General features: G+C 52.0%; 1 protein-coding gene across 1 annotated transcript in view; it reads right to left on the bottom strand.

Moving 5' to 3' along the window:
* Positions 1-15277, bottom strand: part of ADAM12 (ADAM metallopeptidase domain 12) — a 229599-nt gene that overhangs the window by 71951 nt on the left and 142371 nt on the right. The window contains exons 6-9 of the mRNA XM_090279436.1: positions 14595-14781; positions 7673-7738; positions 6528-6599; positions 1670-1839 (exon numbers count right to left, since the gene is read on the bottom strand). Of these exons, the coding sequence (XP_090135562.1) occupies positions 1670-1839; positions 6528-6599; positions 7673-7738; positions 14595-14781 (495 nt within the window). The remainder of the gene's footprint in view (positions 1-1669; positions 1840-6527; positions 6600-7672; positions 7739-14594; positions 14782-15277) is intronic.

The following is a 15277-nucleotide window of genomic DNA, read 5'->3' as shown; positions in this document are numbered from 1 at the left end:
CCCTGGGCGGAAGCTTCTGGAAGGGGACCTATGGCTTAGGGGCAGCTTTCCCTTATATGGACTCTTGATTAGTGAGTCTAAGGACATCACGGCCTGTTTAATGAAGTGCTTTTTAATTCTAACCTCACAGATTAGAAACTAAACATTGTATTTGCTGAATCTCTTTTAAGAGAAACAAATGAGTTGCCTGTGATATCTTGGCCGTGTGCATGTGCTGATTTTACATATATTATTTGAAAAGTTAGGCATTTTGGCAGTGGTCAGTTGGCCAAAAGGGAGCAAATATATATAAAACCTCATCTATGCGTGTGTGTGTGTGTGTGTGTGTGTGTGTATACGTATGTAGGAATCCACCTCTCCACCCTATTACACTCTTAGAGTCATAGCAGAGACTGCAGCTTTTACATTTATATCTATAGAGACCATTTTAACAGGTACAATTATATATGCATATAAATAAGAAGGTTATATAAAAGGCTAATTTATTTCCAGATGTTCAAGTTGGACTGATTCCATTTGGGAACAGAATCAAAACAAAACACTTTGATTCCACTTCTTAGTAGTTCAGGGTTAATCAACGCCCCAAATATGGGGCAACGGCAACTATCCGAGGCCGGGGAGGGGAAACCCGCTAGAATGGCCAAAGCAAATGATCAGGGAATGGCACCAGCCTCCACTCGGATGAAGGCACTTTCCACAGGGAGGATGGGGTAGGACTGGTTTTTCACTTTCCATAAATGTCCAATAAGTTAAATCCAATTTGCTAGAGAAAAGTATCTATAACTCCAAAGCTTTTAATTCAGGGCCATGAGCTACATGAGAAGAAAAGAATAATGGCATAAACTGTTTGAGAATTTTAATAAAAAGTTCGTCACTTTGGGGAAAAATCTCCTCCATATCTATTTAGATTATGATAAGGATGTTTTTCATTTCTTTTAAAAATAAAGGTGTCTGTAATGTCTCACCAATGCATTGTTACATTACAGCTGTGCGTTCCCCCATTTATTAGGTCACACACCCCTGGCTCTGGAATTTCCTTGTTATGGTCGCTTTCTCCCAACACACAGCAGACCCCCGAGAGCTGGTCTGCTGGATGCCACTCTGTTCAAAGCCCCTCGAGTGCGGCTGTTTGGTTTCTAACTGGGGCTCAATGCAATTTGATAGGAAGGCAGAACCCATGGTTAACATGCTATAGGGCTGGTCATCTCTGACCTAGAAATCCAAAGGGTGACAGTGAACCAGGGAGAAGAGCAAACATTTTCCTTCTCCAGGCATCTGACAATAACCGCCCAGATGCACAGTCTTCAGACGGTACATAAACATTTCTCACTAATAATGAAAGAAACAGAGCTTTAAAAATAGCCTCCTCGGGACCACTTCCCACCAAGACTAAGACTAGGAAAAGTGGCCTAAGGAAAATGTCCAGGTGACAGCAGAAGGGGATTGGACCTGAGCCGGTGGAAGAGGCTTCCCGGGGTGTGCAAAGGGCAGCCCCACATTCTGGTCAGGAGGGCCTCGCCCCATTGATGGGGGCTGAGAAAGCCCCCGGGCCACCTCAGTGAGCCCAGGAAAGGCGTGTGGCGCCAGGGACCGTGTTGGCAGAGCCAGAGCAGAGTGGGGTGCCGAGATCACCCGCCCTGTAAGCCAAGGAGAGCCCATGATGTCCTACCTGATGAGCTGTGCGTTGTCGTGGGATTTGCGAGGCAGAAGCTTCATCTTCCTCCAGTCCAGGAACTCATGGAGGCTCGTGAACGGGTCCTGACTGATGGGGCACTTGTCAATGTCATTCCACACCTCCACGCCCACCAGCACAATCCGGATGTTCAAGGGCCTGTAAAACTGATGAACACGGGCGTCCTCTGGGGGTCACGTTAACGAGGATTTAGGACGCAGAGCGGGACGGCTGGGCACGTTGGAACGTCATTGACGCGGGTGAGAAAAATGCCGCCGTGTTCCCCGATCCCCGTGGCATTGGAGTTTCAGGATGTTTGTAGTGCCCGAAGCACGGGGCTGTGTTCACTGGGCTCCCAAATGTCGTTGGCAGACTCTGTGCTAGAGCTCTGAGCCTTTCTGGCGCCCGCCCTCATTTGTATGGAAGCACCCATTTCAAAGGATTCTTTGGTGATTTAAAATGTGCATATAGATGTGGAGCATAGCTAAGCTACTCATGTTACGGCTAAAGCCTGTCAGGTCCTATCTACTGCAAGAAACGCAAAGAGGAGTGAGGATTTTCAGAGACTCTGCCCAAGACAGCAATTTGTTCATTTTAAGCTAAATGTTCTACCTTCCAGTTAGTGAAAATAAGTCTGTATTCATTTTTTGGCAAAGACTGGGACTTGGCTGACACTTATATTCTGTCACCTACAATCAATCTAGGAGGTTTTAATTAAATGAGAAAATCAATAGCCTTCAGAACAATAAACGTGTACACAGAACTCTTCTTCAAGAACTTTAATGGCCATTCTTTTCTGCGTGGCCAGAAGGTGGCTCAGCAAGGGCATCATGGGAAAGGTCTATTATAGAGTCTCCTCTTTTACAGGTGGGCACCAGAGCTCCAGGGACATCGCCCAACGCAGGACTCCTCATTGGCTTTCTGTGCCCCGTCTTCAGGTATTCATGACTACAACCTACAGCCCCTCCTCCAGCAGCAGGTCATCCCAAGTCAGAGGTAGGAAGCGCAGCTCTCCCAAAGGTGAAGGATGGTTTTGTCCCAGACAAGCTTACCGGGGGACAGGCAAGAACCACCCATGTCCCCCGACTACCTGCTGCCTGATGTGCATCACACAGACAGGGAGGTGGCTCTGTACTCAGGGCCCGGGGGTGGTGGACATGGGGTCGCGTGGCTGGTGGTACGATCTCTCAGTGCCTGGGCTGTGTGCAACCACGCACAGGGAGACAGTCCTCGCCTTCTGGGACTCCAGGTAGCCAATGAGAGGACGTGGCTGTGTCAGCTACCAAAGTCAAGCTCCAGGTGTGAGCAGGTCCTAAAAGTAGTTGCTAGAAGCACTTGGGCCAACAAGGAATGGAACCCCAGAAGCTCCGCGTTGGATAGTGAAGCCTCATTCCAATGCTGTGGAAGTACAGTGAGCTCCCCGAGGCTGAGCCCCGCGCCCTGGGTTCTGCCCCGGGGAAGGCGGGCCTGCCGCTTCCCGCTCCTCTGCCCGGTCACCCGGTGAGCATTAGGTCAGCAGGAGACATGCCTAGAACATACACTCCATCATGGAACAGAGAGGGATGGCAGCAGTCCAGCCTGGCCCCAGGCAGATGACAATTACAGGCATTACATTAATGAGTGAGCGAGACAATTATTTGACCAAAATGCTGCCCGACTGCTTTGTCATCAAGAATTACTTGGGAGCACCCAGCCTCAATGGGGCTCCCGGGCTCCGTGGGACCTCTGAGCGCACATCTGGCTACTGTCCTGTGTCAGCAGGGATCAGAAGGCAGAGACGTAAGATGCCCAGTGCTGATGTTCACACCAGTGCTGACCTCTGTGAAGGGGACCCTGTTTGCCCCCGACATGCATGGTAGAGGAGCAGTAACTACGGTCTGCAAAGGGCTGTCGCTGCTTCTCTGAGCCGGCTGTGGGGCTCACTCATCCAGGAGCTTTCCGGAGTCGTGGTGGGTTGTGACTTGCACGGTCCTCTCAGATCACGCCCCGAGAACAGATTCCATGCAGAGGTGGACATGACGTCCGGCCCCTCTGCTCTAGCATCGGTGCTGTTGGTAACTGTCGTAGGTGCTGACCTCGCCTGCAGCCACCACACACAGCCCCTCCCACCTGCTGTGCATCTTCCTCCCAGACTGTGGCAGTCCCTCTGGGTTCCTGCTAACCACTCACAATAACCACAGCTAACACGTGATGCGCGTTTGCGCCGTCCTAGGTCCAGGGCCAAGGGCTTTCCATGCCGTCGCCCTCTCGGCCCTCATAACAACCCGGAGAGAAGAACTATCACGACTCCCATTTTACAGTCGAGGACATTGAGACATGGAGGGACCGTGGACCCCCTGATGACATGGCCGGCATGGCTGGAGTGTGAGTGCAGGCGGGCTGGTCCTGGTGCCTAGGTTTCAAACCGCGCACAGTGCACACACAGCCACCTTTGTGTGAGTGCTCAGACTCTCTGCCAGGATGACCCCGTGACCCCAGCAGCAGAGAGAAGCTCAGCTGGAGCCTGGAAGCTGCCTGCCTGACCTGTGAATCCCCGAATGAACATGGATACCTCCTGAGACCAGCTGAATCAGTTCACCATTAACACAGCAGCAAGAGATACATTCACTTGGCTCTTGCTCTGTGTGAGGCTTCGCCCCGGTGAGGAGAGGAAGGACCAGGACGCTCTTGCCCTGGGCTCCCGAACGCTCAGAGGTCAGCAGGGAGCCCACAGCCATCCCTACAGTTAACTCCAGTATAGCCAAGAGCCAAGAAAGGCTGTAACCGGAAGTTCAGAGGGTTCTGTGCTCCAGGGTTCAAGGAAGGCTTTCTGGAAAAAAAAAATGGATCTGAAAAAAAATTGGGTAGACCTAAAGGGCAGTCTCCTGAGACGCAACATGGGACCTTGTATCCTTCAGGCAACTGGCTCGGGAGGGGAGGGAAGCCTCCCTCGAGAGGGAAAAGACCTGGAGAAACTACATTCACACAGGATAGGTCACAGGGGTTCAGCCTTAAAGAATGTGCAGCTGGTGCTAACTTCTTAATGAATAAGAAGCAGGAAGATAGGGGTGAAAGGTTAAAGAGGGACTGGCAATCCCTTCACTTGGCAGGGACGCCGGGCCCCACCCCCGCCACCCGGCCATTTTCTTTCCTGCGGGAGGGTCTGCTGCCAAGTACAAGCCTCAGGCAGGCTTTCTGTGTTTGACTTCCAGGGGGGATTTCCTGAGTGTTTTAAGAACGTCACCTTTGTCATTAAATCGCTCCGGGTCTTCCAGTCTGGCCTGCCCTTCTCCCGCTCCCCCCCAGTGCAGCCAGCTAGGCAGTGATTAGTGTCGAATGGCCGAGGAGAGCCAAGATTTTTGCAAATGAGGAAGCTGCTGCGGGGACACTCGCTGTTCACGGTAGAATGTGGAGCTGCAAAGGTGAAAGTCGGGATCCTCGTTCGTCCCGGCTCGTCGGTGGGCACATGTGGTTGCAGAGGGGGTGGGAAGGGGCCTGGGAGCCCCACCAGCGTCCTCGGGGTCTGCTTGCACAGATGCAGACGCGTGCTAAGCAATGCAGCGCTCTCCCCCCGAAACCAGAACTGCCTGGCCCGGAAACCCCACCGAGGCCGCCAGGACTCTGCTGGAGCTGACAGTGCTTTAATTAGCAGGGAGAGTCATTAACAAAGTCCCAAAGGCTCATTTTGGGGTTTGCAGACAGAAGCGACGCGGAAAACCAAACACATCGTTTTAAAGTGGATGCCAGCAATGAGCAGCCTCGGTCTAACGTGGTTCTTGGCTTCCTTTTACTTCCAAGGCCTGACAAGACCTCGTGCGCCGCATTCTGAACTCCAAGGGCACGGTGCGCGGTGCTGCCCGTGTGACGTTTTAGGACAGAGTCACCCTTCTAGAAGGGCCTTGGCCTCCACTTTTCTGAAAGCTTTGAAAACGCCATTCACTCACATGTAACAGGATTGTCTGTGGGCACAGCTACCATGAGACACCCTCCGACTGTGGGCCTAAAACGCGGCCGTTCTGGAGGAGCCGGATGTGACACGCTCGGGCACGAGCCAGGCCCCTCCACCTTCTCACCCATCCTCATGGGCTGGGGACAGGTGGTGGCTGAGAACTACGGCGGTGTTAGGACAGCGGTCACAGTCCCGTTGCACGGGAGGGCCCCCGGGGAGAGCCCCCCAGACCCCGGGGCTGCAGTGCTGGGAACGGGCGAGAAGCCCGGCTTGAGCACTGGCACCCACCAGCTCGCCGCTCTCCCTCCCACGCAGGGGTGCAGACCGTTCCCCCACCTCCTTGTGAACAGGAAGTGTAAGGGACTTCAGTGGGCACACGCCCTTGGGGTCAGACCAGACTCTCAGGGGCTCTTCCAGCTCTGTTGTCACCTCCTGAGTCTCCACGAGGTACTTCCACCTGCCGATGGGGCTGCAAATCACTTCCCGGGACCCAGAATTGTGGAGCCGTGTGTCTCTTATAAACGAGAGGCTGCCCCCAGGTCCACGCTGGCACAGGGCTGGGCCAGTGGGGTTCTCTCAGGAGACCTGGGAAGAGGCTGGCTTGGGAGTTCTCAAATGGGCAGGATGCACCCTCTTGGGGCTCTGGGTTTAACTGGGATTCTTCGGCATCTGGGGCTGGGACTCTGTGGCAAGCAGAGAGCCTGGGGAGATGGTCACACCGCAGTTAGACAGCGTGGGTGGGCACGTCCTGGAGCTGCTCCCGGCCTGGGGGCTCTGTGCTCAGAGGAGGGAAGTCTGCGGTCCCCCAGGCCCAGAGCTGGATCCCCGGCTCCTTGCTCAGTCAGATGAGGTGAGCTGCATTCCCCCCACCTCGTTTTTAAACATTTATCTGATGTGAGTGATTTAATTACCCGAAAGAGAACGTACCTTGTCAACGTGATTAGCGATCTCTATTAATCGCTGTTTAACTTTTTCCAGGTCCTTTCCTTGCCTCTGAAACTTAATAAAGTTAAACATCAGCATTAATAACAGCAAGCATATCAATCAAAGCTCATCTTCCTGGCTCCTGGGAACATCAAGTATTGGGCTTGACAAACCACCCGGGACCCTCCCTGGTTCACTGTGAAATGAGTTCCCACCCTGCTGAGAAACGTCCCTGGCCAAGACTTCTGAAAGCCCCTGGAACTCGTCCGAGCTCAGCGGCCCTCAGACAGCAACGTCTGCATCTTCCCAGCCTCGTTCACAGTGGGGTGGGGGGTGGGGGCGGTTATAGTGCTGGCAAAGAGCAGATAATCAGAAGACAGTCCAGAGCCATTTTTCATATCGTCAACTTGACTTTAACTTCCTCGGAAACTTCCTTTATATTTGTTTTTAAAACTTAACTAGTAAATGTAATAGATGCTCATGGCAACAAGTCAAACAAGAGAGAGGAAAAGGAGATAAGAAGCTAATGAAGTCCCTCTTTTCCTCTCTAACCTGACCTTCCAGAACAGGGGCAGTTTTCTGAGAAATTGTCAGTCCTGGTTCATTCGTACGGGTTGAGTCTATGAGAAAAATGCCACCTAATTCACAATCTGGAGCAGGGGCAGCAATGAATACAGAGAAGACATGCTCACACATTCTAGCCAAAAATCAATTCAAAGAAAAAAACTAACATAGCAGCAAGCCCTGCTTCAGAAGGCAGGGTTTTTCTCTACAGCCTTCATTCATTCATTGTGGGTGAGAATGTACTGGGCATTTTGTAAACTAAACTTTTCTCCAAAATATTTCGAAATACGTTCTAAAGGCCTCTGCCAATGCCCCAAATTGCCCCTGTCTGGAGAACTTCGCTACAGAGTAAGTCTTGTCCTGTCGGTTGGTTTTACGGTCCTTGGCTATTCTTTTCTAATATCAGGTACATTTTCAGTATTTTATAATATCAGAAAACCACATTCCCATGAGTTGTTTATTATGCTTTTAAGGGCCCACAGCAAACGAGGTTAAGTAAAGCAAATAATAACTTGCTAAACTGTTTCTTTTCCCTTTTTCCTTTTCTCAGCCAGCCATACTGAGACATGTCAAGATGCTCTTACCTCTCGGTTGTCCGCGACAATGACCAGCTCTACGTACTTGGTCATCTTGAGGGTCTCTCGTTTATGCTGCTCCCCAAAAAGAACAACACGAATTTAATTTCCCTGAATGCCTCCCTGGGGCGCCCAGAACACTGTCCACCTCTCCCCCCACTGGGCCCTCAAACTAAGGGGGCTCCTCCTCAGCATCATGGGCTCCCACACCTCCTTTCCACCTAGAAGTTCACCCCCCAACCCCAGCCACCTCTGCAGACCCTTCTCAACAGGAGTGACCAGTTTCCGTCTGTCTGGGAAGTCCTGGCACAGGGAGGTCAGAACACGCACGTGCAGAAACACGCACGGACACAGGCCCCAGAGCCTCTCCAGGCCAGGAGCCTCTCTTTCCCGTCAGCGGCCGTTCAGGTCGGGCTGTGTGCACACGTTTGCCGATTGCTGCAGGGAATCAGGCAACGTGGCCTCCACGTGGCTGTTCCTTTGCCTTTGTGGCCCACTATTGTGATTTGCAAAAAGGGGAAGAGGGTGTAATTTGAGCAGGAACTGCAGGGCCCTTCTGGAGAAGCACTGGGCAGTCCATGCCAGTGAGCTTACTTCCTACGGCTGATGGTGTAGACATCGCTTTAGAGGCAGTGGAAGGTGGGCGTGGCTGCAGAGCAGGGAACAGCCGGGCTGATGAACAGGGAACAGAACCAGGCAAGGAAGAGGTGTTCGGAGGAAAAGTAGAAAGGAATGAAAAGAAAAAAGAAAGAAAGAAACAGTGTCAAGAAAAACTATGCCACCAGAGAAAAAGAATGTGGCAAACGTGAAATACTTGAGAAGAATGGAAATTGTGTATCCTGGGGTGAGGACGGGGGCGGGGGGGACCCAGGCAGCAGAAGGATGGGCCTCCTACCCCCACCTCACATCAAGGTCGCCTGCACATGGGTTACATTTCAATCAGGCTTCCTCAAGAAACATTTGCACTCTTCCGTGAATGACTGGGAGAATCCCAGAGGCATTTTTAGGAGAAAAGGAGGAATTCATGGAGGGTGGTCTCAGAAAGCAAACATTCAAAACAAAAAACCAATGCCTTCTGTTTCTGCAATAAAATGCAGTTGGAGGAAACGGGGTAGAACTGGTTGTGGCCCTTAGTCTGCTCCCTCTGGTTTATGAGTTAACTAGACACGCTCACGGGTAAACCTGCCTGTCACAACCATGCTCTCAGACGAAAGCAAAGATGACCAGGGCGTGCTTTGCATCAGCTTTCTAGTCACATAATCCTGAGGGAAACATCTTTCATAAAACAAATCCCCATCTGTCTGGGATCCTGCAAATGGATCTTTATAAGAAAAATGTTTGTATCCTAGCGCTGGTCCCCTTGCCGCCCATTGGGGCTGATTCATGGGGTTAGGTGTCCCTGGAGAAATACGGAAACCTTATGGGGGAAGAAAAAACACAAAGCACCCTGAAAGGTGTGATTTCCCAAACTTTTACAATGTTCCAAGAAAAAAAATGCCAGGTGCTGTAACTACAGGTTGTAGGTGTGCTTTATGGAGATAAAGGCGTATTTAGGAAGGAAAATGGATCAGTGCCCGGGGTAACCACTGTATCCACACAACGAGACATCTTCTCCAAGTGGGGGACTCCTACCCCTTTTCCTCACTGAGGTGTGAAGCAGAAAAGACACCCCCCCGCAATTCCCTGGTTAACGATGAACAGAACAGATCCAGCTAATTCTAGAGCAGAAAATAAAGTTCTATAAATGAAACAGTAAGTTCATTTCCCATCGAAAATCTTCTAGAAAGAGCCCCGGTCATTTTTCAGCCGTTTACACCTTTGAGACTGCAAAGGGGTGAAATCAACACCCAGGGGGTATTTCCAGGCAGCCTTGGATCTTCACTGAGAAAACACATAATTCCAGATAATGAAAACAAACACATGAGCCCAATTTTCCTGTCTCTGCACTTTTCAGAGGCATCCAAATTTTCTCATGAACCCAGAGAACTGCAAACTCAGAGAGAAGCTGACCACATTGTAATAAAAAGCCCCGGGAGAGCAGCTGGCTCATAGCCACGGGTGGGTGGGGGGCTCCATCCATCAGCTGCACACAGAGGGAGCCTTAGATGACCTCCGTGTGCTTTCCGGGCTGTGCAGTTGTTTTTTTTTTTTTTTTTAATCATACTTAAAAATTTTGATATGCAGAGCAACATTTGAAACTGGTGGCTTGATTAAATGTTCATTTTTTGTGTTAGAAACCAAAGCCCTTCCCCAAAGAGACAGGAACATCGGTCTCCAAGAATGGCCTGGGAATCTCTGCTCCAGGTGGAGACTGAGGTGGTCCTTGAATCCTGCTCAAGAGGGAAGTGGTTCCTGGGCCTCTCAGGTCAGTATCGCCAAGTTCCCGGAGATAGAATATCCCCCCGAACATGTGAACATGTCGCAACAAGGACTCCGGCGCTGGGGACTTAACTCAAGTTAGAAAAGCACCGCAGAGATTAGGATGACAATAAATTCTCATTGTAACTCCTTCCTTCTATGGGCCAGACTACGCACTTGTACAGCATCCATTCCTCCCATGGGTATCTTCTGGGAGCTGTCTACGTGCCAGGCCCTGGGCTGGGCACTAGGGGTAAAGGGACAGACCAGCAACGCAAGGTACGGGCCTCAGGAAGCTCACGTTTTGGGAGGGGGCTGGGATGGCCATAAAGAATCAACGAAAACCAAGCACAGTGTGTAAGAAGCCCAGCAAAGGGGGTCAACGGGGTTCTGTGATCGGGATAAAGATGGGGGCAGGGACTGAGCTGAGCCCGGAGGACAAGGAGCAGGTGTGTGGCGGAAGTGTGGTGGGAACAGTGCTCCCGACCGATTGATGGAACAACAACAGCCCACGTCCTGAGGCTGGAGGGAACCGGGGGTGTCCTGGCAGCTGGCGGAACCGCTCGTATCTAGTGAGCCAGGGAGGAGAGCGGCTGGCGTGGGACTGGAGACGCCGGCAGGAGGCGTGGGCAGGACGCAGGGCTGCGGCTGGGAAGGCAGAGCGGTTATCCAGTAGCCCAGGAGCACAGGGTGCCCTCGAGGGGCTGTGAGGGTTTGTAGCAGCGCTGGGAGTGAATGGATCCCACACCGGGGACGGTGGGAGTGGGGCGTGCAGCAGGGAGCTGGTGACGTGCGTTGGGGCGATCGTGATGGAGATCCGCAGGCAGATCCAAGCTGGCCTTGATCTCGCCAGGCAACAGAAGAACAATGACAGGGGAGCCGGGCAGGTGTTCCCATGGGGGGCACGCCCAGCGAGTTGAATGACTCCAGAGGTTGGGTTCTCTAAACCAGGGGAGATCATTGTTGGCTCAAGGGAGCCTCCAGGCCTGGGCTTTCAGGCCACTTCATGAATATTTATAAGCTGAGGCCTGGTCTCCCCTGAGGAAGGTCGCCTTTCGACCATCCTTGCCAGTGACCTGTGTGGCGACGAAGCCCGCTGATCGAATTTGCGTGGGCCACAGCCTCTGAGGCCGGGCTGTGACACAGGCTGCAGGGCTAACCCGCAGACAAGACTATCGGCGGGATGAATGTGCTGAATCTGATGAGCTGCATGATAATGGGAAGATACTGAAGTGGAGTCCAAAAAACCCGACAACACAAGCGAGATCCGTTCCTTGCTCATCCAGGGTTTTAATCGATTCAAGACGCAGGAGGGAACCGCACCTGCAGATGTTGGAACCTCGGCTCACACGCTCGATGCTGCGCCCAGGGCCAAGGAGGAACAGGACTTCCGCCTGCTCTCCACCCCGCGCTTGAAGAGCGGCCCAGGCAGGGGGAGCGCCGGCAGCGGCCCCTGAGCGGGGGCCCGGAGCTGGGGGCGGCGATGTTAGGGAGCAAGTCCACAGGCAGCTAGAACCAGCGAGCCTTCAGCAAGCCTGGCCCGGCCCGTTCCTGACATTCAGGCGTCACTGGACCCTGCAGATGACACACCTCACTGCCGCTATTTCTACCACCACCAGTAGCAGGGCTTCTATTAACGACACCCGCCTGTCCAGAAACTCAAAACCGTAGCATGGGGCCGTGCCATGGCGGCTGCACTTTGGGGAGACACATCAGTGACACCCTGACCCCCGTCCTGTTCGTACGTGGTAGCCAAAGCACACGCTGCTTTCTAGAAAAAGGAGATGCTGGATTTTACATCTGACTCCTCCTTTTCCCTACCAGTGGAGGAGAAAATAGCACAGATTATCCCTAAAGAAAGGATAATTCAGAAATAATGTACGTTTGCCTTTGGGACATATTACGTGATTTTTTCCAGTAGCAGATTCATGGAGCCTCTGCCTTCCTTTTGGCCGGCTGAGGCCAAGGTTAGTTAGGATGAGTTTGCTTTCCCAAGCACACGGCTGGGCTGGTGGGGAGGGCAGGGGCCTGTGGCCGGGGGCTCAGTGACCGGAGCTCTTCAAGCCGGACTTACCACCTTTGAACAGAGATCGGACGTGCGTCTCTGCCTGCAGGCGCCCACTGAACCCTAACAGAAAGCCTTAACAATGACAAACAATAGCCCAGCTTACATGACAGTCAGCACGTGCCCTGAGTGTGGGTTTCTCCTGCTGCTTCGTGAAGAAAAATGCAAAAATCTGCAGAAAAATGGTCTCCAAGGCAATTTTTGCAAGTTACCATGTCGTAGGGGCAGAAAAATGCTGGGAAAAGGCCAATGCAGTTGTAGCATCGTGTCAACAAGATCTGTCAGCTGCACTCACGTTGACTCCAGAGCATAAAAAAAATACAGGCCGTGGAAGTGAGGCCTGTGAGCAGCGGGGAACTTGAACATGTCCCTTTCCTGTTCATTACAGGTGCTCCAGACTGTCTGGTATGTCATTCCAGTTCCTGAACGTCCCACTTACTGAAAATTAGTTTTTGCATCGTTTTCATTACATAATTGTAGCTCAAGTCAAGGACATTTTCTCTTCCATAAAAACAATTACCACTCTTTCTAGAGGGAAATATTGAGAATGAGCTGAGCTGCCTCGGATGCCTTCCCTTTCCAATTTAAAGGTTCATTTCCACTCCAGTATGCGTTATTAACACAACAACATTTTTATTCGGGTTTTCTGCATTTCCCTTCAGATCAAAATGACTGGAAATTACCATGTCAATCACGGTTGAGAGGGCTGTAGACTCCGTTAAAAAATGGAAGTAGGGCTGTCGCGTATGGCCCACCGCGTACTTCCACATGAGATGCCAAATGTATCTGAGCATCATCCCAGCTGTCCGGTTATCAATCTCATAACGTGGATGACGCATCTTCAACATGGCACGCAAAGCAAAGCCCCTTGACAGCAACGCACAAATTGTCTACTTGTTTATGGCTGGAGGAGCCAGGGCTGCCTGCCACCCTACCTGGGGTCTGGAATCGGAGGAAGTGTTGGAAGAATGACCTTCACGTGCCCTGGGACCCAGGGCCGGGCTCTGTGACTGCCGCTCTTACCTCTGTCACTCTCTGATGGGTGGGGGACAGAAGCAGGGTGGCAACTCTTTTGCAGCTGGTGGGGATGGGGTGCGGTGGGGGGTATTTCTCAAGCTCTGGGATTCAGCTACAACCTCCCCGACTGAGTGTCCATGTTAGGGGGAACCATGGTCCCTGGCAGAGTGATCTTTCCCTTCTGTGGGATGGGGAAGAAAAAGAAAACAAGGGTCTTCTCCTGCCATAGGAAATCCTGGGAGTGTATTAGCATATGCGGGAAGCCAGGGTCACGTGGGCAGAACCGCAGGTCAGAAAGAATGAATGGAAAATGCATGGAAATTCCGGAACTGGTTCTGTTGAGAGCAGGTGAGGAACTCACACTGCCCACAGCGAGGAGGGAAACGTTAAGGTTGAGAAGAAATCATGTAGGATAACGTTTACTGTTTGACTTTAGAAAAGTAATTAGGAAGGAACAAAGGAACAATATTTATGAAATGTTGAATGTTGGGTAGCCTCACCCTCAGACTCAGGAAAGACAACATGTGCTCGGTGGGACCTTGAAGGACACGTCCCCACTCCATCAAGTGTAAGCACAGGTGGCACCGCAGCCAGGAAGTCTAGATTTCTTGTCAACAGAGCATCAGGGGAGCCAGGATGCAAAATCAGGAAATTGGTGCTGATTTCCTACTGCACGCATTTCAATTCAGGGCCTCTTGACAGATGTGGGGAATGGCTGCCCCCGTCCTTCCTAAGAGTGTCCCACCTGGCCTGTGGGACCCGGGTGATACGGGATGGACACGGGTCAGGCAGCCCTTTTGGGGAGGTTTTATGACGCTCTCCCCTGGGGTGTTGGGTCCCCTGGTTTCTGGCCCCTTGGCAGGGAGAGAGAGCTTTCCCACGCTGCAGGAGAAGGGAAGGCCTCAGGGAAGCAGACCCAGCGACAGACGGCTAGAAGTCCCAGCCCGCTCGGACAGTCCCGGGAGGGAAGCAGGACAGGCACCAGCTGCGTGGGCTGGGGAAGCACGGCCCGTAGCCATGCCCCATGACAGACCTGAGTCACCTCTGCAGGGGCACGCGGCCAAGACTGGGCGCGTCCTACAGATCCCTGGGAAGACCCCAACGGCAAAGCAGACCAGACTCAAAGAAAGGTCCCTCTCGTCCCCCTTCCACAGAGTGCCGAGGGAGGGCTGTCTGAGAGCCTTGTTTGCCACGCCCCCTCCGGGGATTCTCACTGAAGACATAATCAATGGCCACTTTGTCCTTCTCTGAGTCTCACGTCACCCAGCTTAGGTTAGTAAGTCTGAGCCTGACACTTGTAAGTCAAGGGTGGAGGTTTTGGTGTTTGATTATGCTCAGCCTGCATGACATGCACCACCTCCAGGTAAGCTGGGTGATGCCATCCCCAGACACAACACCCAGATGGAAACATTTCTCCAGATGTCCTAGCACTGGGTGGCCCTAGCTGCAGCCCCAGGTCCCCAGACACACAACGTTGGGTTTCCCTCCTACCCTTCTGGCCCGTGTCTGGGAAGGCGGCGGCAGTCTGCTGTCCCTAGCGGGGCCGGAGGTATTGTGATGTAACCGGCACGACCCCCAGACGCCCTTCAGGGTTGCCGCCGGGAAGAGCTTGTATCTGCTGGTTACATTTTCCATTGGTTCTAAGACGTAGGTTTTATTTTCAAAGGTGATAAGTCCCCTGTTGAAAAAGAGATAAGAAAAAAAACACGTAACTTGTAAGGGCAGCTTCTTTGTTTATGGCTGAGACAGAGAGTGGAGGGAGAAACACCAATTAATTGATATTCTCTGGCTTTAACAGGAAAGAACATTGATTCATTTTGCAAATCTTGTGAAAAGTGAGTCTGAGTAACTTTCTGTTTCAAATACTTTCTGGTAAAAAATAGACTACGTTGAGTTGTTAAATATCTTTTTATTTTTACTTCTCAAATATATATTGCTGAGTAAGAGCTGAGGGAAAAGACGTTTCACCTGATCAGAAATTAACAACAGCGGCTCCTCGGTACCCGTCGTTGATTTGTTCTGGAGCTCCGGCTGAGAGCCGAAACCGACGAGTACCGAACAAGCAACAAGTGATGAAGCGTTTTCTCCTGCGGGGGGGAGGGGGGGGGGCGGCGGCGTGACTCATGCAGGTTCTAGCAGGTGTGGCGAGTCCCGAGCAAGCGCCGAGGACTGCA

This window comes from Furipterus horrens, unplaced genomic scaffold (genome assembly GCF_987537825.1).
Source record: "Furipterus horrens unplaced genomic scaffold, mFurHor1.1.pri manual_scaffold_5, whole genome shotgun sequence".
Taxonomy (NCBI): Eukaryota; Metazoa; Chordata; class Mammalia; order Chiroptera; family Furipteridae; genus Furipterus; species Furipterus horrens.
The sequence above is the reverse complement of the archived record's forward strand: the minus strand, read 5'-3'. Positions and strand labels throughout refer to the sequence as shown.